Here is a 25,990-nt window from a genome sequence, read left to right as displayed (position 1 = left end):
CTCTATTTCAGTACATTTTCTCTGAAAAATTTTCAACTGAAAATCCATGTTTCTCAGCTGTCTTAATAGTTCTTCTAGCTACCCTCATTTGTACTCATCCACACTCACTCTGCTATCTTTAAAAAACTCAAGTATGCCGTATACTTCAGGTTTCAATGTCTACCAGTGTTCTTTTATATTAATTTTTTGTTCTACCCTCGCATGTTGCTTGGTAGGTTACATATGCGCGAATAGAATAACATCATCTTTGACGCTAATTGAATTGGGAATTGTAGAGAAAGGAAAATGATGTTCATCAGATCTGGCCAAATGCAAATATTTGAAAGGTTGCTCCTGCATTTTGACAGGAATAATGGTGTCATTCAAAGTGGCTTTATACTGTTATTGTCAAATAATTTTTTCAACACATTCTGTTCTATCTTATTCTGTTCTGCAGGATTGTTGATACGTTCTGTAAACTATAAACTATAAAGTCTTGATAGTCTTGTAAGTAACCAATAAACTGTATACTAGTAAAACAATTAAAGCCAATAAACAATGAGAAATTTGTGTTAGTTGATTCAATTGGAGAGTATAGTGATGGAGAAAGAGCTATTAAATCAATTAGAATCACTAGAATGCTAATTTCCGATACTGTGATCAAGTCGTATTAAAGGTAATCTTTTGTCATTAATTTAAGATTAAAGCCACATCAACCGCTAACTATTGAAGCCATTTAATAAATTGACAACAAATATTTCCAAGTAACATTTTTCAATTCAGTTTGATACAACATACAGAATAGATATGGAAGACCCCCACAGATAGCTATATTGGATTAAATACCCCAGTAACAATCATGCACAAAGGAACTCAAAATAATTACGACCCTTAAATTCCTGTTTCTGGGAATTTTCGCTCTTTTGCAATATCAAACATGATTATAAATATCATTTGCATGCAAATTGTTTATCAATTAAAATTTACACAAATATCATGACTTAGATGCAGAAAAAAAAATGTATTCCTGATCATTAGTTAAAAATGTCTTTTTGACAGATTTTTAAAAATAAAATAAAAAATCTAAATTTTCATGAATAATCAAAATAAAAGTACAATTTTAAAAACAATTTTAAAATAACAAGCAGCCTCTCGGCTGACATGGCTCCGCTGTTAGCAGTGCACATTTCAATTAAAGAGCAGAAGATATCATTAGAAAATGAACAATATATATAGTATCAAAACAATCAGACTTGTGGTTTTCAACAAGAAGTGGAAAATATCACTTTTTACCAAAAATTACAAAAATATTCATCAAAATTAGAGAATTAAAGATATCATTACAAAATAAACAAATCTGAGAGAGGTCCACATGTAGTACCTATATATGTAATATCAAAGCAATTGGACTTGAGGTTTTTAACAAGAAGTCGAAAATATCACTTTTTACCAAAAATGACACAAATACTCACCAAAATTAGAAAATTGAAGATATCATTACAAAATAAACAAATCTGAGAGAGGTCCACATGTAGTACCTATATATGTAATATCAAAGCAATTGGACTTGCGGTTTTCAACAAGAAGTCGAAAATATTACTTTTTACCAAAAATGACAAAAATATTCACCAAAATTAGAGAATTAAAGATATCATTACAAAATGAACATATCTGAGAGAGGTCCACATGTAGTACAATATCAAAGCAATTGGACTTGCGGTTTTCAACAAGAAGTCGAAAATATCACTTTTTACCAAAAATTACAAAAATATTCACCAAAATTAGAGAATTAAAGATATCATTACAAAATGAACAAATCTGAGAGAGGTCCACATGTAGTACCTATATATGTAATATCAATTTGAAAGCAATTGGACTTGCGGTTTTCAACAAGAAGTCGAAAATATCACTTTTTACCAAAAATGACAAAAATATTCACCAAAATTAGAGAATTAAAGATATCATTACAAAATGAACAAATCTGAGAGAGGTCCACATGTCGTACCTATATATGTAATATCAAAGCAATTGCACTTGCAGTTTTCAACAAGAAGTCGAAAATATCACTTTTTACTAAAAATGACAAAAATATTCACCAAAATTAGAGAATTGAAGATATCATCATGAAATGAACAAATCTGAGAGAGGTCTACCCAAGGTACATATACTCCAAGTATCAAAGCATTCAGGCTTGTAGTTTTCAAGAAGAAGTCGAAAAAGTAAAACATTGACACGGACGACGGACGACGACGGACGACGACGACGGACAATCACTCATATGATAAGCTCCGCTCGACAAAGTCGACAGCGGAGCTAAAAAGGCCATCACTCTGACAAAACAAAAAACATGTTAAACAAAAAACTTAATGTATACGATTATATTGTCTTTGTGTCGACTTTGTATCAAAATTTGTCAAAGCATGTCCAATGTTTAAGAACCCAAGAAAATGACACCGGCAAAAAAACAAACTGACCTGAATGTCAGTTACCCATTTCCCGAGTTACATGCCATATGACAACCCATCTCACAGTTACATGCCATATGCCAACCTATTTCAGTTACATGCCATATGCCAACCCATTTCAGAGTTACATGCCATATGCCAACCCATTTCAGTTACATGCCATATGACAACCCATTTCAGAGTTAGATGCCATATGACAACCCATTTCAGAGTTACATGCCATATGACAACCCATTTCGGAGTTACACATGCCATATGACAACCCATTTCAGAGTTACATATGCCATATGACAACCTATTTCAGAGTTACATGCCATATGACAACCCATTTCAGAGTTACATGCCATATGCCAACCCATTTCAGAGTTACATGCCATATGACAACCCATTTCAAAGTTAAAAGCCATATGACAACCCATTTCAGAGTTACATGCCATATGACAACCCATTTCAAAGTTATACACCATATGAACCAACCCATTTTAGAGTTACGTACCATATAAGCCAATCCATTCCAGAGTTACATGCCATATGACAACCCATTTCAGAGTTACATGTCATATGTTAACCCATTTCAGAGTTATACACCATATATACCAACCCATTTTAAAGTTACATGCCATATAAGCCAATCTATTCCAGAGTTACATGTCATATGTTAACCCCCTTGTCTGTAATGGTAACGTACTGATGGAATGAATTCAGCAAAATAAAAATGCAATGACTTCACATTTTTGAGCTATATTTAATTTATATAATAATGCATGACACGTATGTTCATTGAATACCTATAGTTTTGGTACATCGATTCACATTTAAATTTAATTGTTAGTTTTTATTTTTGTAAATTGGTAAATTAAATTAAAAGCACAATTTTTAAAATATGCATGTACGTTAATTTTAAAAAAGCAAATTCACCAGTAAATAAATCTTTTTTGTGGACTGTATTTGGTACTAATACATTTGGTCAAATTTACAGCATATTTCAGACAAATTTTTGTCCAAGGTAGAATTTTTGACAAGAATGTTATTTAATAATGCATTGATTGTTAAGGGTCAATAGCTGACACACAGGAATCCCTTGGGATGATTAGAAATACCTAATGTTCAATTTGAGAATCACCCTGACTACAAATTACCCTCATTGTTATGCGTTTTGCATGTAATTACAGGAATCAATGATGTTCTGCGTGGTTATATAATGATAATAAGGGTTCAACTGAAGATACAGGATGACATTTAATCTTAACAAATGGGAATCACTACAGGCAATATCTTGACAACTCCAGTCTTGATCCCGAGTGAAATTATTTTGTAAAATGATGAGTACATCAAAGTCTTATATACAATGATTTATTAATTTGTAGTTTGTAATCTTATTCTATCTGTTAAAGGTTAAAGGTTAGGTGCCAGTTACGAATATTAAAATCTATTCTACAAATGAATCTCCGCCGATGTTAATCTTTATGAACTTGAGAGTGGTTCCATTAGAGTAAGGTTTTTTGGATTTTTTGCATCTATTATATTGCAGACACAAATTTTAATTTGAGGACACCTCTGACATGTGACTCGCCATGACTCTGCTGACGAAGAACTCCTATGACATTTACACAAAATTGTGGTTGTTTCCAACTCATGATAATTTAATTGCCTCTTACTTTATAGGGTAATTTAGGTATTTAACCAAGTGATCATGATGATGAAGGCTTTGTTTAAAATAAGAAAACAATTAATTCTCATTCAATTATTTAAATAAAATACCACACACAGAAATGAAATGTGATGCAGTATAACATGGCGTAATGTGACATACCGTATTAAAACAACATAGCATAATTTGAAACAATATTTTATGAATTGAAAGATAATCTTAATGATTTTTATCATATTTATCTAAAGATAATGATAATGATAATATACACCGAGTAACATCTATGTACTTCAACTGATGTTGTATTTAAATGTGATATTAAAACCTCCAGGGAATAAACTTCAATTAAATAAAAAGAGCCTGTTCTCTGTTTATGTAAAAAAAAGAAACACAAGCTTCTTTTCAATTTAAAAGAAACAATGGTATTCCCTGTTGGCAGATAAAAACGTTTTCACTATAAATAATGTAGGAAAATGTTGTAACGAACAGTCAGGTAAAGTCAATATTAGTTACCTCAGTAAAATGTACATTTTTAATAAAATTACAATATGACAGTTACATGGAGGAAATAATAGTTGTATAAGGGCAATATTGGCTACACAGGACAATAATACTGGCACTTACTGAAGGGCAATAATAGTTTATAATATATAAAAGCAACATTAGTTACATTTGTACACAGGGCAATATTAATTTTACAAGGGCAATATTAGTTACACAGGGCAAATATTAATTTTACAAGGGCAATATTAGTTACACAGGGCAAATATTAATTTTACAAGGGCAATATTAATTTTACAAGGGCAATATTAGTTAAACAGGGGCAATATTAATTTTACAAGGGCAATATTAGTTACACAGGGCAATAATATTAGCTTCATAAAAACTACACAATATACAGGAGTAATATCAGCAACACATAAGGAAAGTCAAAATACAAACAACATTTCAAGTGTACTACTTGCATGAGATTCAATCAATCATCTTCTAGCAAGGTAAAAGTAAATACAGTAACACTGAACATTAAGTACATGTAATTGTCAATCAGTGGCCATGCATGAAATTGAATATCGTGATAACAGATAAATACTTTAAATGAGCATGACTGAAAATATATTAGTCATCAAGTCAATGACAAAGCCCTCGCATGAACTTTCATTTTAGTTACGGAAATGTGCCTGTTAAGTAATGTGTGCCGTGTCCTAAATATGAAACGCTTTTACTGATTTTAACAAAATTCACTACAGAGGTGCATCACTAAACTGTTCAGATGCATATTAATTTTATTTTTTGGATCTGTGTATTTTAAGTGTCATTTCCACCGTATTTTTTGAACCAAAAATGACATATTTTGATCCAAAAAGACCTTTTTAATGGACTTCAGTTGTGAAGTTGCATCTATCAATATATGTAATGTATTGTAAACTGTAAATAAAACTGGTCAACGCATTATGACCGAAAACGGGCGTTCAAGTGGATGCCTAAAACCAAAGTTATAAGCTCCATTCTGGCACATCTGTTTCCGACATGAGAATACACATATTCCAAATAAGATATATATAGCAAAGACCATATTTACTCCAATAGAAGCACACATAAACCAAACAATGTGTTTCCTGTATACTAAATTATTCACATATGTACCTTATTTTGAGCATACATTTGATCACAATCATTTTTATTAGCACATATGCTACTAATAGAGCAAACACAATAGTTTTCAATTGTAACACGTTTCTGGGATATGTTTATTTCCATGATTTTTTTAGTTTAAATGCGAATTTCCTCACAATGTACAAAAGGAAAGCAATAAAATGCTATGGTTACCCAGTGACCTTCAGTTCTGTTCATTACTGTAATATAGCATATGCTGTTTTATAGTATAATTCTTTATTACCCAAATCAATGAGCACAGCTGTGTGATCTATGTATGTGTCACAACAACCATATAATCATATTTAGGTTTATTTGTTCACTGTGATATTACTGTACAAATATCAGATGGATAGTCTAGAGCCAAAACAGACAGACAAAATGAAATTTTACTAAATCCTTCAAAAAAAAAACAAAAAAAAACATTGTTATCCATTACTACTGAGAATGGATCAAAGAGGTCAAGACTGAAATAATTAATACGTAGTAATACCAAATTTATTTAATGATGATGCATCAGAAATGTTTACAAAATGTGTCTACAGACAAAGAATCAACTACTGTTACACTTTTAATATTTTCCTGAATTATAATAAACAATAATACATGTATACAATATACAATATACAGAAAAAAATCAGCTTAGTCGGTAATATATCACAGATATCTGTCAATGACAATACATTAACCCTTTGCACACCATATCTTTTCTGCACAAAGACTTTGATGAAAATTTTGCACATTTTTATGTATTATGTAATATAATATTAATTTTCTAATTTTCTTCAATTTATTTAATTTTTCTTAATTTTAGACCCGATAGACTAAATTTTCGATCGACTAATCAAAATTTTAAAAAAATAAATGAGAAAAAATTATGTGGATTTATTTTGTGACTTTTGTGCTCAAAGAGTTAAGGTTATCTGATATCATTCATAAAGCTTTAAATATATTTAGGCCTTTTATGTGAAATATAAGTGTTGTGATATATATAGGTATGAAATGTTTCAAACATGCTAGTTGCCATTTTCCATAGTACATACTGTGGATACAAAAACCAAATTACTGTATTTGTAGAACAAATATTTCTTGCACCTCTTAAATATTCATGCCAATATTGTATATTTAACAAAACATCGCCAAGACCCCAAAGCTAGGAAGTAACTCATAAACCATATGGTATATGAATTAAGATAATATTAAAACTCACTTCTAAGAGAGAGGTTACTCAGTATCTGTAAAGATACATGAATCACAATTTTTTTTAAAACATCAGATATTAATAATTGGTACGTTGGACAATTTACACACATTTGGCAGATTTGGTCATAAAGAAGGGAAAATAATGGCACAACAATGGTAGCTGAAAAAAAATTCTACACAGGTTCAACTTCATTAAATTTGTCCCAACATTTCATTCAGAAATCAAACTTTATAGCAGTTTTCAGATGATAATATTGAATTATTTAGAAATAATGTGTTTATATGCTTCAAATACCAATTATTAATTATTAATCCATCTTAAAAACCTTAATAGCCATCCCTGAAAGCCATCATTCAATACCCATATTTTTTATGGTCCACCTCAAAATTCCATTCACCACATCCTCATATTTCCATCCCTGAATTCCATCCCTCCTTTCCCTATATTTTCATTGGTCCATCCCTGAATTCCATCCCTCCTGTCCCTATATTTTCAATGGTCTATCCCTGAATTCCATCCCTCCTGTCCCTATATTTTCAATGGTCCATCCCAGAATTCCGTCCCTCCTATCCTATATTTTCATTGGCTCATCCCTGAATTCCATCCCTCCTGTCCCTATATTTTCAATGGTCTATCCCTGAATTCTATCCCTCCTGTCCCTATATTTTCATTGGTCCATCCCTGAATTCTATCCCTCCTGTCCCTATATTTTCAATGCTCTATACCTGAATTCCATCCCTCCTGTCCCTATATTTTCATTGGTCCATCCCTGAATTCCATCCACCCTGTCCCTCTGCTTCCATCATCCTATCCAAAATATTCATGATCTAATTATTTCATTATCTGATGAATCTCTCCTTAAATGGTCCATCCCTGAATTCCATCCCTCCTGTCCCTATATTTTCATTGGTCCATCCCAGAATTCCATCCCTCCTATCCTATATTTTCATTGGTTCATCCCTGAATTCCATCCCTCCTGTCCCTATATTTTCAATGGACTATCCTTGAATTTCATCCCTCCTGTCCCTATATTTTCATTGGTCCATCCCTGAATTCCATCCCTCCTGTCCCTATATTTTCAATGGTCTATCCCTGAATTCCATCCCTCCTGTCCCTATATTTTCAATGGTCTATCCCTGAATTCTATCCCTCCTGTCCCTATATTTCCATTGGTCCATCCCTGAATTCCATCCCTCCTGTCCCTATATTTTCAATGGTCTATCCCTGAATTCTATCCCTCCTGTGCCTATATTTTCATTGGTCCATCCCTGAATTCCATCCCTCCTGTCCCTATATTTTCAATGGTCTATCCCTGAATTCCATCCCTCCTGTCCCTATATTTTCAATGGTCTATCCCTGAATTCCACCCACCCTGTCCCTCTGCTTCCAATGATTGCTTCCAAAATACCATCACCTATCCAAAATATTCATGATCTAATTATTTCATTATCTAATGAATCTCTCCTTAAAATGGTCCATCCATGAATTCCATCCCTCCTGTCCCTATATTTTCAATGGTCCATCCCAGAATCCCATCCCTCCTATCCTATATTTTCATTAGTCCATCCCTGAATTCCATCCCTCCTGTCCCTATATTTTCAATGGTCTATCCCTGAATTCCATCCCTCCTGTCCCTATATTTTCATTGGTCCATCCCTGAATTCCATCCCTCCTATCCCTATATTTTCAATGGTCTATCCCTGAATTCAATCCCTCCTGTCCCTATATTTTCATTGGTCCATCCCTGAATTCCATCCCTCCTGTCCCTATATTTTCAATGGTCTATCCCTGAATTCTATCCCTCCTGTCCCTATATTTTCATTGGTCCATTCCTGAATTCCATCCCTCCTGTCCCTATATTTTCAATGGTCTATCCCTGAATTCCATCCCTCCTGTCCCTATATTTTCAATGGTCTATCCCTGAATTCCATCCACCCTGTCCTTCTGTTTCCATCATCCTATCCAAAATATTCATGATCTAATTATTTCATTATCTGATGAATCTCTCCTTAAATGGTCCATCCCTGAACACCATCATCATATTCCTATAATCTTAATGGTCCATGACCGTCCATCCCTGAATATTTCATTTTTATTCATCAAATTTTTCAGAATTTGAGTTGGCACACAATTACTGGTAATAAGATTCTAATAATTGAATAAATGTAAATAATAAGATTTTGTAAAAAACTTTCAATTGATATTGACAGCAAGTATTCACTGATGACCTTGCTTACAATGTCTCATTGTTAGAATGAATACTCGTGATGCGTTTAAGTGTCTGTTATGCGACACTACGGAAATTAAATAGTACATATTGTGTCAGTGTAACAATGTGTTTGCTATGGATAGCTTACAAAAGCCATATAAATGTGCACATCAATTTAACTCTCTAATTAACTTTAACACTTTAAACGCTACATTTTTATGTATTTTTCTATCAATAAACTTTAAATTTACAAACAAATGGACATAAAATATCCTGGGATATAGAACTTGATCAACATTTTTTAATACATTTTTAAAAAAAACCGATGTGGGTTTTATTGCTGACTTTAATGTTCAAAGGACGTATTCAAATTCCATCAATGTATTTTATATGTGTTGTATACATCTCTATCAGTCTCATATTGAATAAGGTGTGAAGCTGTGATCATCGCCATTTAATTTACTCTTTGAACATTAAAGTCAGCAATAAAACCCACATCGTTTTTTTAAAAAATGTATTAAAAAATGTTGATCAAGTTCTATAGACTTATGCAATTTATTTTAGTGAGATTATATAGTTATGAAATTTACAGTTACAAGTGAGATACCAGCTAAAGGTCTTACAGATCAAAAACACACTTGAACAAGAAAAGGCCAGTGCAATTTTGTTTTAATTCATACAAGCCATGATTAAATAAAGCATAATGCATCAACATACACTTTTTCCATAGGTTATGGCTTGATGACTTAGACCACAGTCCCTCTATCCAGTTATTGTATTAGGTATGAATTGGTCTCTTCCCTGACAGCCGCGCATTGCGAGTATCCGGTGATTCTTTGTCACATGATCACTGCATAGTCTGTCACTATTTTTGGCATCGTCAGTGCTTTGTGTTTTCTTACAACTTAGTTGTTTATTCCAGAATTCAAGCTTTTTCACATAATTTTTTAACCAGGATATCTGTATAAGCTCATATTTTAGCGGGTGAGTAGTTCTTTAATTCATCTATTTTACCAGCAGGATAGAGGGACTGTGCTTAGACCCTATATTATGAATGGCAAATATTGATATTCAAATCATTATTTTTCGAAAATTGACTTCAATTTCGACAAGACAAGACAGCATAACATGATATGTTTAATACAGAGAAAAATCGCTTTAAAAAAGGGAAAGCAGCATGATTTTCCACAAGCAAGCAATTTACAAGTATGCTTGACACATTTTTGTCTAACTGCACCCTAATGATGATTGGAAATGTTTCTGTGACACATGTTTAAATTTAATTATATATAAGAAAGAAGAAAACCAAGACAATTATAATATAATATTTTTCTCTGATATGAATCTGAAAAAAAGAACTAGAACTGATTTTCTCTGCGACTATTTGTCTTATCATAAGGAAATTAAATACACAGTTTGTCTAGATTTGTCTGTTTTTGAAAATAAAACAGCATGTCAAAGATTTGCTCTGGAACAGCATTTGGTAAAACAAAATGGCCACCAGTTGTCCATTTTAAATCTAATCTGAAAAACAAAATGACATGCACTAAAGTTCTATAATGTCAAATATAAATACCAACTTTGAGTGAACTCATCCTTATATAAAAAAGATTCACTTCCAGAATAGCAGGAATGCAGATTTTGATGAATTTTCGCATTTAAATAGTCACATTCAACCAATTTGAATCAGATCTTGAAACAATTAAGCATGCAGATGTATCCCAAGATGCATGATGTAATAATAATAATAATAATAATCAAATTTTATTGCATCCTTAGAAATTACAATATTTCTTTTGGTAAAAAGCAATAAATATATCTATACACAACACAATTACAATACAATATAAATAGATACGTTAAAGTTTTCTGTACTCCATGGCTTTAAGTAGATAGGTCCCCATACATTTAATTGCCTTGGAGTCCTTGTTGCTCATCAAAAATATAAAATTACTCAATTTATCTCCTGCATTAGTTAATGTAATTTCTGTGAGCAATTCATGATGTATGTGTGTAGTTTGAATGTGATTGGTCTAGGCATGTCTGAAATACAGGTTGGGACACACACATGCATTAACAGAGGTCCAAACATATGTGACATAACTCAAAAACTAGTTCTACAATGATCAGATAAGCCAATCAGAAACTAATATATTTTCATAATATGCAGATAAAAGTGACAAAATGAAAACTATTATCTGTTTCATTATTATTATTATTTTCTGTTTTGTACTTTTATTGTTTAACTTTTCTCGATGTCCTTGGATTTCTATATCTTTGAGTCATGACACTGGAAAGATCAGGCTGCACAGGAACGCCTGACTATATAGACAACAGATTTATTGCCTGGTTCGCTGGGTGATACAGTAGAGTAGGCATGTTCAATCATGCAGCACTGTATTAATGTTTGACGAATACTGCACTATTTCGTATTTGAGGCATTTTTATCATGTTTCTTTTATTTTCAAATTCATGTTTTGGTTTATATATTAAATATTAAACAATGAAAATATGTTGCATAAAATGCAGTGAACTCAAAGTTATCAATTAATTAGTAATTTTCAATTAATTATGATTTTATAAAGTGTATTCAACCATGGAGGTAAAAAGAGATCTCACTTTACCTCCATGATTCAACCAAATGTTCGACTACACGGTGACGTAATCATTAAACAGCTTGGAAAGGTCATTATAAAACCATCCCAATATTGCGACAATTCATATTCCACCGTGACGCCTGGCCCACTACACGCGCACTCCGCTCTACAATGTAAACCTTGGGACAAACGCACACATTGAAAGTGACGTACATAAAGAATGTGATACTCATCGACTGCTGATCTGGTTGTTTTGTCGTCATTCAGTCGCTAACACCTCATTTTAGACTAATTTACTAGTACTTGACACTGACCCGATCATCGCTACCTCGGTTCCCTTCCCAAACGAGCAGAGAGCATGTAGACACCACTCCACGCTAAAACTCCATTGCATGCAATGGATTGAACACATCGCAAACCCTATTACTCAACCAAACGTGTTATGTAACACACACTCTCTAGTCTATAGTGAAATCGGTAATTGTTATAGTTGTGCAACTTCACAAAGATAAAATATATCGGAACTCACCTCTTCGCGTTGCTTAGTGTTCAACATTTACGGACCGTTATCCTGACATTGGACGGGACCACAATGACAACGTAATACGGGGTGGTCAGCTACGTTTGGTGTCATGTGGATTGTCCATTATAATATGATTGAGTCACTTGGATTTCCCAACAACACGATTGTTTACTTGTATGGATACATATTAGTGTATTGAACCAATATATTAGACTAGATAATATTACGTAAATTCCGGATGTGCATATCTCACGGTAATTCTCACACTATCTGTGAGAATTACCGCAGCCTTCGCAATGGAATAGTCCAATCACCGAAACTCGCTCAACAACCAAATGTTGTTTTATAAAATGGCACTACGTACACGACTAGTGGGAAACAGCTTTCACTGGGACACGTTATCGACAATGAATGTGAATATTCGTGTTTGAGGTTCGCTCGTTGAAATGTTCTTAAATGAATGAATGAAGAGTTTTACTGTGCCACGTTAAACAGGATCGCTGTTTACATCACGTGGCGGTAGTTTTCATAGCAATCCTTACAGCTGCACATTGCCCATTGCCTACCGTGTGGGATGCATCAGATATGTTCACCATAAAAAAGAGACCAGTTCTTCCATTCATTGGTGGTTTCTGCATCGGAATCTTAATTTCGGGATCGTTACTTCTGTTTGTTTCACCGCGAAGCCGAAGAAACAGACCACCAGTGAATATCCATCAAGGAGGCAGTGAATTGGTAGCACGCGGTGTTTTAAACAAGAATAGAAATTTAAAACATGACTTGTCGCCTCAAGCAGATAGTTACAGATCACATCAGCGAAGTCGTCAGTGGTTGAATATTGACAACCAACTTGCCGATACAAGGCGTCTAAAAAGTGTTCCCAGGTTTGCTCATGAAGAATTATCTTTGAGAAAACTATTGTATATTGGAATGTTTATGCCGAGTGAAGCGATTGATGACTGGGTACCAACTATTGAGAAAACTTGGGCACAACATACAAAACATTATGATATATTCGTGAGTTCTCACGCTGATATACATGGTGAATTACAATTAGTACAGCTTACAGGTAATCTGTTTATTTTAACATCTAAAGGGTTGATCATAAGAAACTCAGAGGAGACAGTAGATTTTGAAAAAAAAATGCATTGAAAAAAAAATACTGTGGAAATTCTTTCATGAAAATAATATCATTTGTCGAATTTGATCATTTTTGACTAAAATACGATCAATTTTGCCAAAAATATTACAGTTAATTTGATTAAGACATCAAAGCTATTATTCTTTCGTGTTCCAGTGACAGAGTTATAAAGTGAGGGCTGGAACTAGGGGAGTTTCCTATTGGCCAAAATTTTTTGGCTAGCTCATGAATATTCATGATCTGTGAAATTATGTATGATGTACTGTATTTGTACTATTAGAAGCACATCTTGCACAAATAGCAGTGCACATTTTTCAAAAGTTACATTTATTGTATAATGGATCATTTAAGTATTTTGACTGTAGACGCACTTATGTCAAATATGATATTGTAGTCTGCCAGGCTCACCGATTAAAAATAGATGTATGACATGATAAGGGTCAGCAAACCTGCTGCCAAGCTGCCTTTTTAATATCCAGTTCTCGAGGCATATTAATGGTTAGTGATCACGACATTTGAACCGTATCCATGACATGATCTGAATTACATGATGGTGCATCGGATCATATATCATATCACATCACGTCACATCGCATCACATCATACCACATCACATCACATCACATCGCGTCACATCACATCATATCACATCATATCACATCATATCACATCACATCACATCACATCACATCACATCACATCACATCACATCACATCATATCATACCATATCACATCACATAACATCATATCATATTTGATTCATTCTCTTGTAAAATATTGTGATGATGTTAATTATAGATCAGAACTATATGAAATCAATCACTTGCACTTGATCACTTGACCTGTATACCTTAATTAATGATCTTTTCATAAAACCAGAGAACTATGGTTTATGTTGGAACATACAGGCTAGATAGACACTTGGCTGGTTCCCGCTTCAAGTGTCATGGCACAACAAGCCACGAGAGGCAGGAAACTAGTAATGCTTACAACATTCTGACTGGTCCATCACTTCTTGCTGCTTGTTCTATTTCCCTTGGTTACCTGACGTCAGCACTTACGCTCGTGGTCGTTCAGATGTTTCTTTTTACTTTCGAAAATTGTTATCAATTTGTTCAGAAACAGCGAGAAATGTCAGAACCATCTCAAAAAGTCCTTGCTGGCAGACTATATGGGCATGGTGATTACTAGTTACCTGTGTCCTACTTGCCATTCGCAAGGGCACCGGGAACCAGCGAATTGGGCCACAAGAGCCACTGTAACCATGTGCACCAGATATTCCACACTGTAAATTCAGAATTTGTCTAATGTTTTGTCATTCAAATCTAATTACTTGAAACGCTACGCTGTAAACAAATTTTCTATTTTACATGCTTTAATTCCTATCACATGGAATCCTAGCTTTTGATCTGTGGCGTTGTCAGAGTGGATGTTGTTTACATTTTGCCACAATCGCCCACTCAGACACTCAGATATATATATTTTACCTTGGACAGTCCTTATTAGAACAATATGCCCCGTTTGTCGCCCTTATATTTCATTCTTTGACTTACGGGTCAAACTCTGGGAAGCAGGCTCGACTGGCTTCGCTATAGCAATTTCTGCTTCCCAGCAATATTATACGTATTTGCTTAGACTTTTGTTCATTTATTTATTTATTTGTTCGTTTATTCATTTGTTTATTTATTTATACATGTACATTTATTTATTTACTTACTCTTACTGCAACTATTTTCACTTTGTATAATATGGGAAATAAAACAACTGTTTGGATCAAACAAGAGCAAAACACAAACAATTGCCAGAACCTTGATTTACCGTTACCCATGAAAATCTCAATTACACTTTGAATTTGATGCAATTGTTGTGCTTTGGAAATCAAAGTTCGGCTAGTTGTTGGTGTACGCATGTACATATACCGTGTATTTTGTCTTACACAGCCACCTCATTTCGCTATAACTAGATCTATGACAGTGTTTGAGTGGACAGCCGACGATCGAATGCCTACTCTGACAACGTTGTGGATCCAGGGCTAATGGAATCCGTATTGAAAATGATGCTGCACTGTCACTGTGCGACTTTAATCTCCCAAATAACATAGTCTTTTTAAAAATACAAAGTATTAGCTTATCTAAACTTTCACATTACTGAAATCAAGAGTCGTATTAACTCTGACAAGTACCTCAACCTTCTCAACTGTCTTTGTCTGTGTTCTTTCAATGAAAAAATCCCCTCTTATTTTGCTGTCTTATTTTAAATGCCATTACCTGAAGTTGTTCTTTCCCATTTTATTAAATCATTGATCTTATAAATCCTTGAATAGTTTTTGATAAAAACTGTTATTGCTCTTAATTTGTTTACATTATGCCTTGGTTATGTAATCAGACTTGTACTAGGGATAGGTTGATAAGTTTAATTGAAATGACAGCTATAAGATCAAAAATTGCAACATCAATTCCTATTAAATTAAAAAATCATAAAAAAAGGAACACTTGTCATCAGTGAAAGTGTTTCCTTTTTTTTATACCTGCCCCCATTTCCAGTAGACTACATTAGTAACCATTGTACATCAAAATGACATATACATTTATCTGTTATCATGCTTCAGTGTGTTTGACTTGCACTGCAATTTACTTACTCTACTGTAATATAATTGACTTGTGTTCCTGCTGTCCTTATTTGAAAACTCATGGGCTTGGGGCAAAAACACAGTAAATTATTGGTTATTGAAAAAAAAAGCCAATTAAAAATATTATGTAAAAAAAATTTTTTACAGTTCAACTGAAGATGATAGTGGCCACTGGGAATTGACAGAATTATGAATGTAAAATAACTCTTAACTGTTCATCCGGGGTGGATTTAACACATTCGTAAACGGATTGCACCTCTTACTATATTATTGTGGCTTGTTAAATGTACTGTGTCTGCTTGCTCCCTTGGAAATCAAGTCTATACATGACACACTGGAGAGAGTTATCTTCCTTATTTGTAATCAAAGCATGATGTGCTAAATCCTGTACATGTGCTTATTTGGCGAATAGACCATTACTGTTCTCTTATCGCTGTCTTTATACGTATCGTTCACAAATTGTACAATCAGATTAGCTTTTGGTACAAAACCATCCCTGATATGTATACTTAATGATTATAATGTGGTAGAACTAGTGTGGAGATTCTTGTCTTTTCGTGAGCCTAATTATCTTTTAATAATATTGCTGTCATTTTTTGTTGATTTTTTTTCAAATATATGTGAGATTTGTTTCAAGGAAAAAAAGAGGTTGTGCTAAGTACGAAAATGATGTGATTGTATTAAAATTATTTAACATTTATTAAATCATGCTTTCAAATAGATGCCTGAAAATTTTAATTGATTAACAAAACATCTTCTGAAACAAAAATATTTCCTTAGTACGTCACACAATTTACTGGTACAGAAAATTGCTAAAAATATGTGTGAGACACAGTTTGCAAACTGACGCAATAAAGAGACGCAAAACCCTTTTTTTTTGTCTTATTTATGGATATTTTTTTTTATAATTTCACTGAAAAATTTGTTTGTTCAAAATTTTCTCTGTGCATATTTTTGCACCAATTTCTATCCCCCATCCCGGGGATTTATAATGGTCAACCTCTATGCAGCATAGTGCTATTCAACATTAGATTATATTGTCAAAATACAGTGGACAAAGTACATAATATTTAATACATTCTTATTTGCATATAATGGCACACCTGTTATAACACATGTTTATTGTAGATATTAAAGATGCTGTCAGTAATGGTACCAAACTGTTTTCAATGTTGAAGTATATGTGTCATCATTATATAGATGAGTATAATTGGTTTGTTATTCTCCCAAATCACAACACGTACATCAGATACAACGCAATGGAGACATTATTCAAGCAGTTGAATAATTCACAGATTCTATATATAGGTGAGTGGGAATTTTATGACGGAGAGTTGATTTAGGATGCTATTCAATTAAAAGGTTTGCTTAGAGGTAGAATGAATGGAATGACATATTTCACACATTTTTTAATCCAGCTATCAAAAATGAATATTCCTTTTTAGATTTTGTTCAGAAATATTTTGATTTGAAAAACAAATTTTGTGAAAACTTGAAGATTTTGAATCAAGCTATTTTGTAAACACTGGCAGTGAAAAAGTCAATGTTGACAATGATGGAGAAAGGTCAAGGGTCTAAGTTAACACCTGTTGTAAAGGGTCAAATTGACAGTGGTGGTGAAAGGTCAAAAGTCAAAGTTGACAGTGGTTTTGTGAAAGGTCAAAGTTTACAGTGGTACTGAAAGATTCAAGGGTCAAAGTTGACAGTAGCTGTGAGTAGTATGAGCCTACATGGCGATGAAATGTTTAAGTTGACAATGATGGTGAAAGGTTAAGGGTCATAGTTACAGTGGTGGTGGTGAAGGGTCAATTTTGAGTTGTTTTGAATAGGTCATGGTGCTGAGAGGTTCATGGCTATGAAAGGTCAAAATTGACAATGGTGGTGAAAGGTGTGGTCAAGGGTCATAGTTGACAAGTGGTGAAAGGTCAAAGTTGGGAGTTGTTAAAGTCAACAATGGTGGTGAAAGGTCAAGCTTCAAAGTTGACAGTAGCTGTCAATTCAAGTTGACAATGGGGTTGAAAAATATAGGGTCAAATTTGACTGTTAGTGAAAGTGTTAAGAGAAATGGTATTCAGCAAAGAGATTGGCAAATACTAAGTTAGGGGGATAAGGCTAAATATGGGGTATGATGTGAGTGACATCATGTGCTAGTATCATCTACAAAACAAAAGTTAGTAGATAATACAGCTTGTAATGCCACGATTATCAACCCGCTCTACAAATAACTGATATCAGGTGATATCAGTTTTAAAATGAAAACAAAACCATGACTTTATGAAACTACACTTACGAACCATGGTAAATGTCCATTAGTAAATTGCTGATAGTTTTCAGAAATATTACCCTTAGCCATTTTTTTTTTTAAATAAACTTTCAGTCATTATTATTTTTTTCTGAAATTTTCATATCATGGTACTGTCACATAATTTGTTTTTTGCACCAGTTGTAGCCAGACAAGGCCGGGTGAGTTGCGCTTGTTGTTAGTACCAATCAAATAGCAATAAGGTCAGATAGTGACAGCCATCAAAGAGTAACTATTCACAGCAGAGTTCATTTCCACCTAATGTTTATCATTTTGTTGAAAACAGTCTGAAATTTTTGCCGACAATGAAAACACGGCTTTGATTGATGGTGTTACCAAAATAAATATTCATTGAAACTCATTGCAAGAAGGCGTGAATTCGCAGTATTGATCTTGCCGTGACTATTCTGTCAGACGTTAGTGAAGTCTGATGCCGTTCGGCTGGAGAGGGCGCCACTCACACCTACATGTCAGGCTACACCAGTTGATGAGGTTTAGCAAGCATAGCAAGCAAGGGGTCTGTATTGTTATTGTTTCTATTAAAATTTAATTAAACAAAAATCTTTACTGTGATAATAACATTTTTGTTGATAGGTCCTAAACATAACAACAAACCTTACTGCAACACCGGGGCTGGAGTTGTGCTGAGCAGGAAGGCACTGCAGCAGATATGTCCATATTTAGACGAGTGTGCAGGAAAAGACAAAATTATGAAATTTGATGAAGTATTTGGCAAGTGTATGACTAAATATGCTGAGGTCAACTGCACTGAAGCAAAGCAGGTAACTTTCTTCACTCGTAGTTATTTGCAATTCAAACATACATTGTTTTCTCTGAGGCATTGAATAGACTAGAAAGGTGAAATAAAATCTCAGGTGAAAACATTGAGCAGTACGTACCACATACAAATTTTACAAACCACGTTATCAGCAGCATTCACTATATATAGTAAATGAACTATTGTGGCATATATAGTATTTGTTGTGGTATCAGTTGAGTATTTATACTAGAACTGCAATCAATGATGTTATAAGGACTTTGTTTCATGGTTTTATCAGTGTCTATTCTTACCAAGGTAGTTGTTGATTTTTACTTTCAACCTCAGATTGTATGGAACCAGTAATCGGACATCAGTTTTTTTGTAACTCTGTCAGAACAATGTTATTGCCCAAAATTGTAAAAATTTACTGTTACACAGTAGTAAAATGAATTCTCATATCCATGAACCATGTTACAGCTTTTATATCCTGGTTGTTGTACATGTACATTATTGAAACCTATTTCTGTGGTCGCAATAGTGCTGTGAATAATTCCAGTTGTTTAAAATCAACAGAATGAATAGGCTTGTTTCATTTGCATAAACATGAATGCATTAAATTACAACTCAAAATCGCTTGGTTTGAAATATTTTTAATCAAAAATCCATGTATATATGCATTGTAGTGAGTTACTGCTGTAACACCTCATCAACTGATCAGCATGTATAATTACACTTACCACAATGAATGCTATAGGAAGTGGACCATTTCTCAGCCCTTTCTGCCTTTGTACAAACAACCCAGGAGATCAACTCAAGTTCAAATTCTTTCAGCAGATAAGCGATACTCATTGTTATGTTCACAGTATGAATTGCATAAATCTATTTAAATTTAAGAAAACAAATAAAAAATTCATAATTTATTTAACTCAAAACTCAACAACTTGGCTTGTGCATGGGATATTCAGGCAGCTACACGCCAGTCAATACAATCCATATACTGTCTTTTTGCAGACTGTGCAGTATTCTTGTGATAACCGTATTATTATACCGGTACATCTTTTCCTGTGTGTAGCAATAATTTACCGAGATATGACAGCAAAAAGTGTCTGCGCCATCATTTGCATTCAATGACGTGATTCTATTTCAGCCATGCACTACATTATTTACATTATTCATATACACACGAGATAATGTTGGATTGTGACATAATGAAGACAATCAAACAGGTCCATAACATAATACATGTATAATTGTCTTCTTATTTTATTTTCAGTTTCAAAAATTATTTGATAACCTTAATGAACAGGAAGATGTTAATGGGAATTTAATGGATCAATCCTTTTTAAATAATTTATTATCCATGTATCCGGTGAGACAAAGAAAAGATATGTATCGATTACATCTCTATTATAGAAATAGAACACTACAAACAGTACAGAAAGATTTGCTAAGTCTTATCAGTGTTGTAAACAATATGGACACACTGCAGCAATCGTTTCTAAGTGTTGTCAAGGAAACAAAGGATCGTTTAGTTTATGGGCTTAGCAAAAACAAGTATGTGACACTATGGAAAATTGTTGGGGACCACATTAGATTGTCATCGTACAAAATAGACGCTAAGAATCACGAAGCAAGGACAGTGATTGAGGAAGCTGTTAAGAGTCTTCCAGATGACATACATTGGAATAAGATGACAGTTACTATCTATAGAAAAGAAAATATTGGTGATAGTTTAGAATATATTGTTAGTATCCATGGCGATGGTATCTACACCATCACTGTCAAACAGCCAATAGATCAGTTAATTGCTTTATCTGCAAAGACAATGCCAAATGTACGCTTGAATATTATTGTACCATTGCAGGAATATGATGCTAATTTTCAGCAATTTATGATGAATTTAGAGAAATCCTGTTTGCAAAACTATCAGAGTTGTAACATTTCGTTGCTTGCAGTCATATTTCATGAGCCTCAACAAAGTAATCTACTTGGTGCAAAGGATTTGATATCTTTATACCAACATAAATACCCTGCAACCAACCTAAGATATATCGAAGTCCATGGCAAAACATACTCTCAAACTGAAGCCCTGAAAATTGCTCTTTCTGAATTCAACTTCAATTCCCTTCTCGCCATTTTAAACACAAATACCATTTTCAACTCAGACTTTCTTGATCGTTGTCGACTTGCCACAATACAGCATATACAAGCATATATCCCTATACCATTTCAATATTTCTATGGCAACAGTTATTATAAATCTAGTAGTTTTAATAATTCCTTTGGCTTTTGGAATTACCAAAATAAGGATACACTCTGTGTGTATCGTTCTGACTTGCATATATCTGCTGAGTTAAAGACATTCACCGGAAACTCTTATATGGAAAAATTCTCAATTCCATATTCTGTTAGAATATTCCGTGTTTCTGACGATGGACTTGCTTTGAATGATGATTGTTTATTACCAAGTTTGTCACAGAAAACTAAGTTTTGTGAAAATTCATTTGCAATACTGATGCAAAATTATTTTAAAATAAAATATTTTTAAGCAATTTCATTAATGTATATAATATATTTATATCAGTTGCAAACATGATGTGTTGCGCTATGTACATTTGTTCACAGTGGTATCAATGTATGTGAGCTTTAAAGCAACAATAGTTGTAACTATCAATCTTTTTTCTCTGATTTTTATTTTTAATAAGACATTTAGTATCAATTTGTAACGGCTATTGCTGAAATGTGGACACTGAAAGCATAGCGTATATACTATATACGAATGTTGTAAATGAATTAAATCATTTGCAAGTGAAAATAGACGAATGTGGGGTTGCATCCAGGTCTCTAGAGGGCGCCATCTATTTAAATCCAGTTTTGTCAAGTAAACCTTGGTGTATGGTACAGGATGACCATTTACTGGAGGCCCTGGGCAAAATGTCAAATATTTTGCCAGCTTGAGAGGCTTAGTCTCTCTCAATGGTGATTTTATGTTCCAATTTCCATAATAGTGTGTGTCATGATTCATAATTTTCTGTGGTTTTCATCACATGACCAATCTCAATTAGAATAGCGACCACTTTTTACCTTCAGTTTTTACATTACATTTCATCAACAATGAAAACACGACTTTTTGTAAGGTTACTTTGTCCATGCAATTGCATCTAAAACAACATTTTGGTAAAATTTGTTCATATTTATTTAACCAAAAAAAATGTTCAAAATGTTCACAGCTATTACCCCTTTAAGGTTGAAATCACCAGTGTCTATTTAACTTTTATACAAAGACCTATGTTGTGTAAAGTTGTAAATAGGAAAATAACAAATTTTTTTTTTTTCAATTTTTTTTATTTATATTATATACCAGTATATATTTTGGAAGTGTTTTGTAAATAAATAAATTGATAAAATATTACATGTCTTCAGTGTTTGCAGTTCATACACTCTTCTACACAAGTACATGTAGTCTTTACATTCACTCACCTTCACCAGCCAAGGTCCATTTATTCAGCCGTAGCCTCAGAATTAATAAAGGCGGGCTCAGATGGTCAGCTTTGAAACCTTGCGAATTGGACGATATTATTCACCGTGCCAGTCAAGTACATAATTAAGAAATTGCCTTTCTTTGGTGAATGGAACACATGGCAAATGTGTATGTCAATTTGTGTTTTTAGCGAAAATTAATTCCAGCGAAAATAAAGTATTCCACACTACCTTGTTGTTTAATACGTAGATCAAACTCTAATTCAGCCAGGATGTGATCTTTCTGCATGCTGTGTAATACTTAATTTTTGCTGAAAAGGCTTTTTGGGCGTTTTGTATGGAATTTATTTTCACTGAGTTTTGATGAGTTTAATGTGAAATATAGAAAAAAAAGTATATTTGCTGGATTTTATTTTCACGGAATCATCCCTTCAGCGAAAATAAAGTATTCTACAGTATTTGTGATAGCACTCTCTGTAAATTGGCCTAGTGAGGGCGCTATATAACAATAGTGGTAATGGTTGGACTTCCTCATCAACGTTTGTGATCAAGAAAGCATACTTGCCTTTTTTTCAAACATAGCATTCAAGTTAACTCCAAACGAAGTGAGTATATATTTATCACCCGACACCTTTTGTGTGCCTGAACATTGAATTCCAAACCTTGTGTTTAGTTATACGTGTACAATTTGTTATAAATATTGGAATTTGACAGGAGTACACAATATACTGAGTACTGAGCTATTTTTGTATGTGTGGATTGTTTTGAGTCAAACAATTAGAATCAAAACATATAATAATAGCACAACAAATACCAACAATTTATCTTTGGAGTAAATTGTTATCATGTTGATTAGTAATTGTCTGAAAATGAGCCAAGAACAAAAGCAGTAGCTATTGACATTGACATAGTACTTACCTATGCCAAACACATCATCAACCAACATTTTTTTTTAGTGTGGCTATTTTATTACAGAAACATGTTGGCCATAAACTTGATTTCCAGTTTGACCTGCGTCTACAGTAGCTGCCATTCATGTTTTTTGTATTGATTTTGTTATGCCATGGAACAAGCGGCTCGTCAGGCTCCTGGGCAGCAACAAGAGACTAGAACTGAGTATTATTGACCTTTAATTTACCCTTGCTTTTGTTTAAACTTTCACGTAACTGTAACGATTTATTTGATTTTATATAACAAGTTACGTTCTGCGCTATGTAGGCTTAAAACATCATCCCACAACCTTCGGATTGAATCTGATCGTAAACTAAACATATACGGAGGAATATGAGAATCTGTAAATTATGTAATTTAGGGTTGGTTGAGGATGAATACCATTTTTGTCTGGTATGTCCACGTTATGTAAATCTTAGAAAAAAAATATTTACCTATATTTTATCTGTCAAATCAGACTTACCAAAAATTTCTTCGTTTAATGCATTTTGACAACTTATCTGTACTTCAAATTTCAAAATTTGTATTCTACGCTTCTAAACACAGAGACAATCTACTTAACCAATTGTGACTAGTAGATTCAACAATTATTTAAAGGAATCCCTCTGTATGTATTTTTCTATTTTTTTCTTTTTTGATTTATTGTACCATACATATATCATATATATTTTATATAACTGAAAAAATAAACATTAACCAAAACAATGCACCCTCTCTGCCCCACTCTGTCCCTTGAAAAGTCGTATATGAATTTCTAATGGGATCCTTGTTGAAGCCCAAATGTCTGAAAAAGGATGTACAATATAAGCAATTATCAATATAATCTTTAAAAAGCGATAAAATGTTGATAAAGAACCATAGTGTGAGAAATGGTGATATAACTGTTTGGGGTTTGCATATTAGCATGTTGGCTGTATTGAAATAGATGGATACTGTACTTTCGGTTTCTAAACATTGAGTTTGAGAGAAAGATGTTTTTGTGACTCAATTTTAGTCAGCTCCAAAGTTGTAAATAAAAGAGCTTTATCGCTAGTCACAACGTTGTTGCAGCGCCCTCAGGGTTTCTCACAAAAACAGTTGTTATGCACCCTCCTGTATAGAAATATCCAGTGGTAGAATACAGTGAAGCATTAGGAACCATAATTGTCAAAATGTAACAAAAAGAGTAATATTCACTACCATAAATTGGATGTTTCAGACATTTTAATGTAAATTAGTCATATCATTTCGGGTACAATTCCCTCATTGTTTAATGTGAGTTCTTTGTATTATATGAGGCCTCCAATTTTACTGGCTTATCTACGTGCTATAATCAGCTGAACACAGACTTTAAATTATTTCGGCAGCTGTGGTCCCAACTGACAGACCTCGGGCACGCCCATCAGAGGCGCCGGCAGCTTTTTTTGACTGTGGGGCGAAGATTTTGCATTTCTACCGACATTTGCGGTGAATTTTAGTGACAAATATAGATGAGTGTTTCACCTTATTTTATCGTGGGGGCGACGCCCATACGACCCGTATATACTGCCCCAACGGTGCCGCCGCCACTGCCCATAATTAACTTCCCAATTCAAGTCCCATCCTGGAATAGTAAACGTATATGACGGTACCCATTACGACCACGTGTTTGGAGACGCAACGTATGACGTATGTCATGACGCAATGCATAATTTACACAATAGAGCAGTCCTTACATTAGATACAAACATTTACCCAAGTATGTTCTACAATCCCGAACCTACATGTCAGAAATCAAATGGTTAATAAATAGTGTTCGTTGTCGGAAAACGTTTTAAAAACCGTGACGTCACGGTTATTCATTTAGGTTGCATTCATTGAATCTTTTTAATAAAGCTGATAATAAAGCTAACCTAGATTTATGATTTTCAAATTGACTCAACTTATCGCATGTATTTAATCTTTCATCAACTTCCATTTAATAAAACGATCGTATCTATGAATATTAAATCCCCTAATCAGGCACTAGGAATAAAGTAATCAAATAATGTATACGGGTCAAACAGACAATGTGACTACCAGATAACAAGAAAATGATCGAGAAACTTAAAGTTCTCCATGATAACAATTAGAAACTATATATATTCTTTTCTTATCAAATTATGAGCAATCTGCATAATACTGGATATCATTGTACCGCCAACTGGTGTCAAATGATACGCGACTTTAATGTTCAAAATAAATCGAAGCACATCCACCTTAAAGAGGCATTCAGGCTTCGTAATGTTGTTAGAACTCACTATATAGAGTCTATTGAGAGGTATTTGGGCTTGTGAAAATGCGTGGATAGCGAGAAAACAGTCCGTAACCAGCGAAATAACCAAACACTCACATAATTAGCAGCATTCAAGTTCATTTGAAATATGCAATCCCGAAATATGATCTGCCTCACCCAACGTTATAGTCTGAAAATCATGATGGAGTGG

The 25,990-nt window shown here is 33.6% G+C and overlaps 1 protein-coding gene across 1 annotated transcript; it reads left to right on the top strand.

Annotated features, from left to right (window-relative positions):
- The first annotated feature begins 12,689 nt into the window (after positions 1-12,689).
- On the top strand, positions 12,690-22,475 carry LOC146734938 (chondroitin sulfate synthase 1-like). Its single transcript, XM_085506691.1, has 4 exons — positions 12,690-13,350; positions 17,182-17,361; positions 18,950-19,137; positions 20,389-22,475. Exons 1-4 carry the CDS (start codon positions 12,867-12,869, stop codon positions 21,661-21,663), a joined length of 2,127 nt encoding a protein of 708 aa, XP_085362817.1. The 5' UTR covers positions 12,690-12,866; the 3' UTR covers positions 21,664-22,475.
- Positions 22,476-25,990: the final 3,515 nt, after the last annotated feature.

Source organism: Saccoglossus kowalevskii, chromosome 13, assembly GCF_978046115.1.
Source record: "Saccoglossus kowalevskii chromosome 13, keSacKowa6.1, whole genome shotgun sequence".
Classification (NCBI taxonomy): domain Eukaryota; kingdom Metazoa; phylum Hemichordata; class Enteropneusta; family Harrimaniidae; genus Saccoglossus; species Saccoglossus kowalevskii.
Note: the sequence above shows the minus strand (reverse complement) of the source record. Positions and strands in the feature narration are given on the sequence as shown.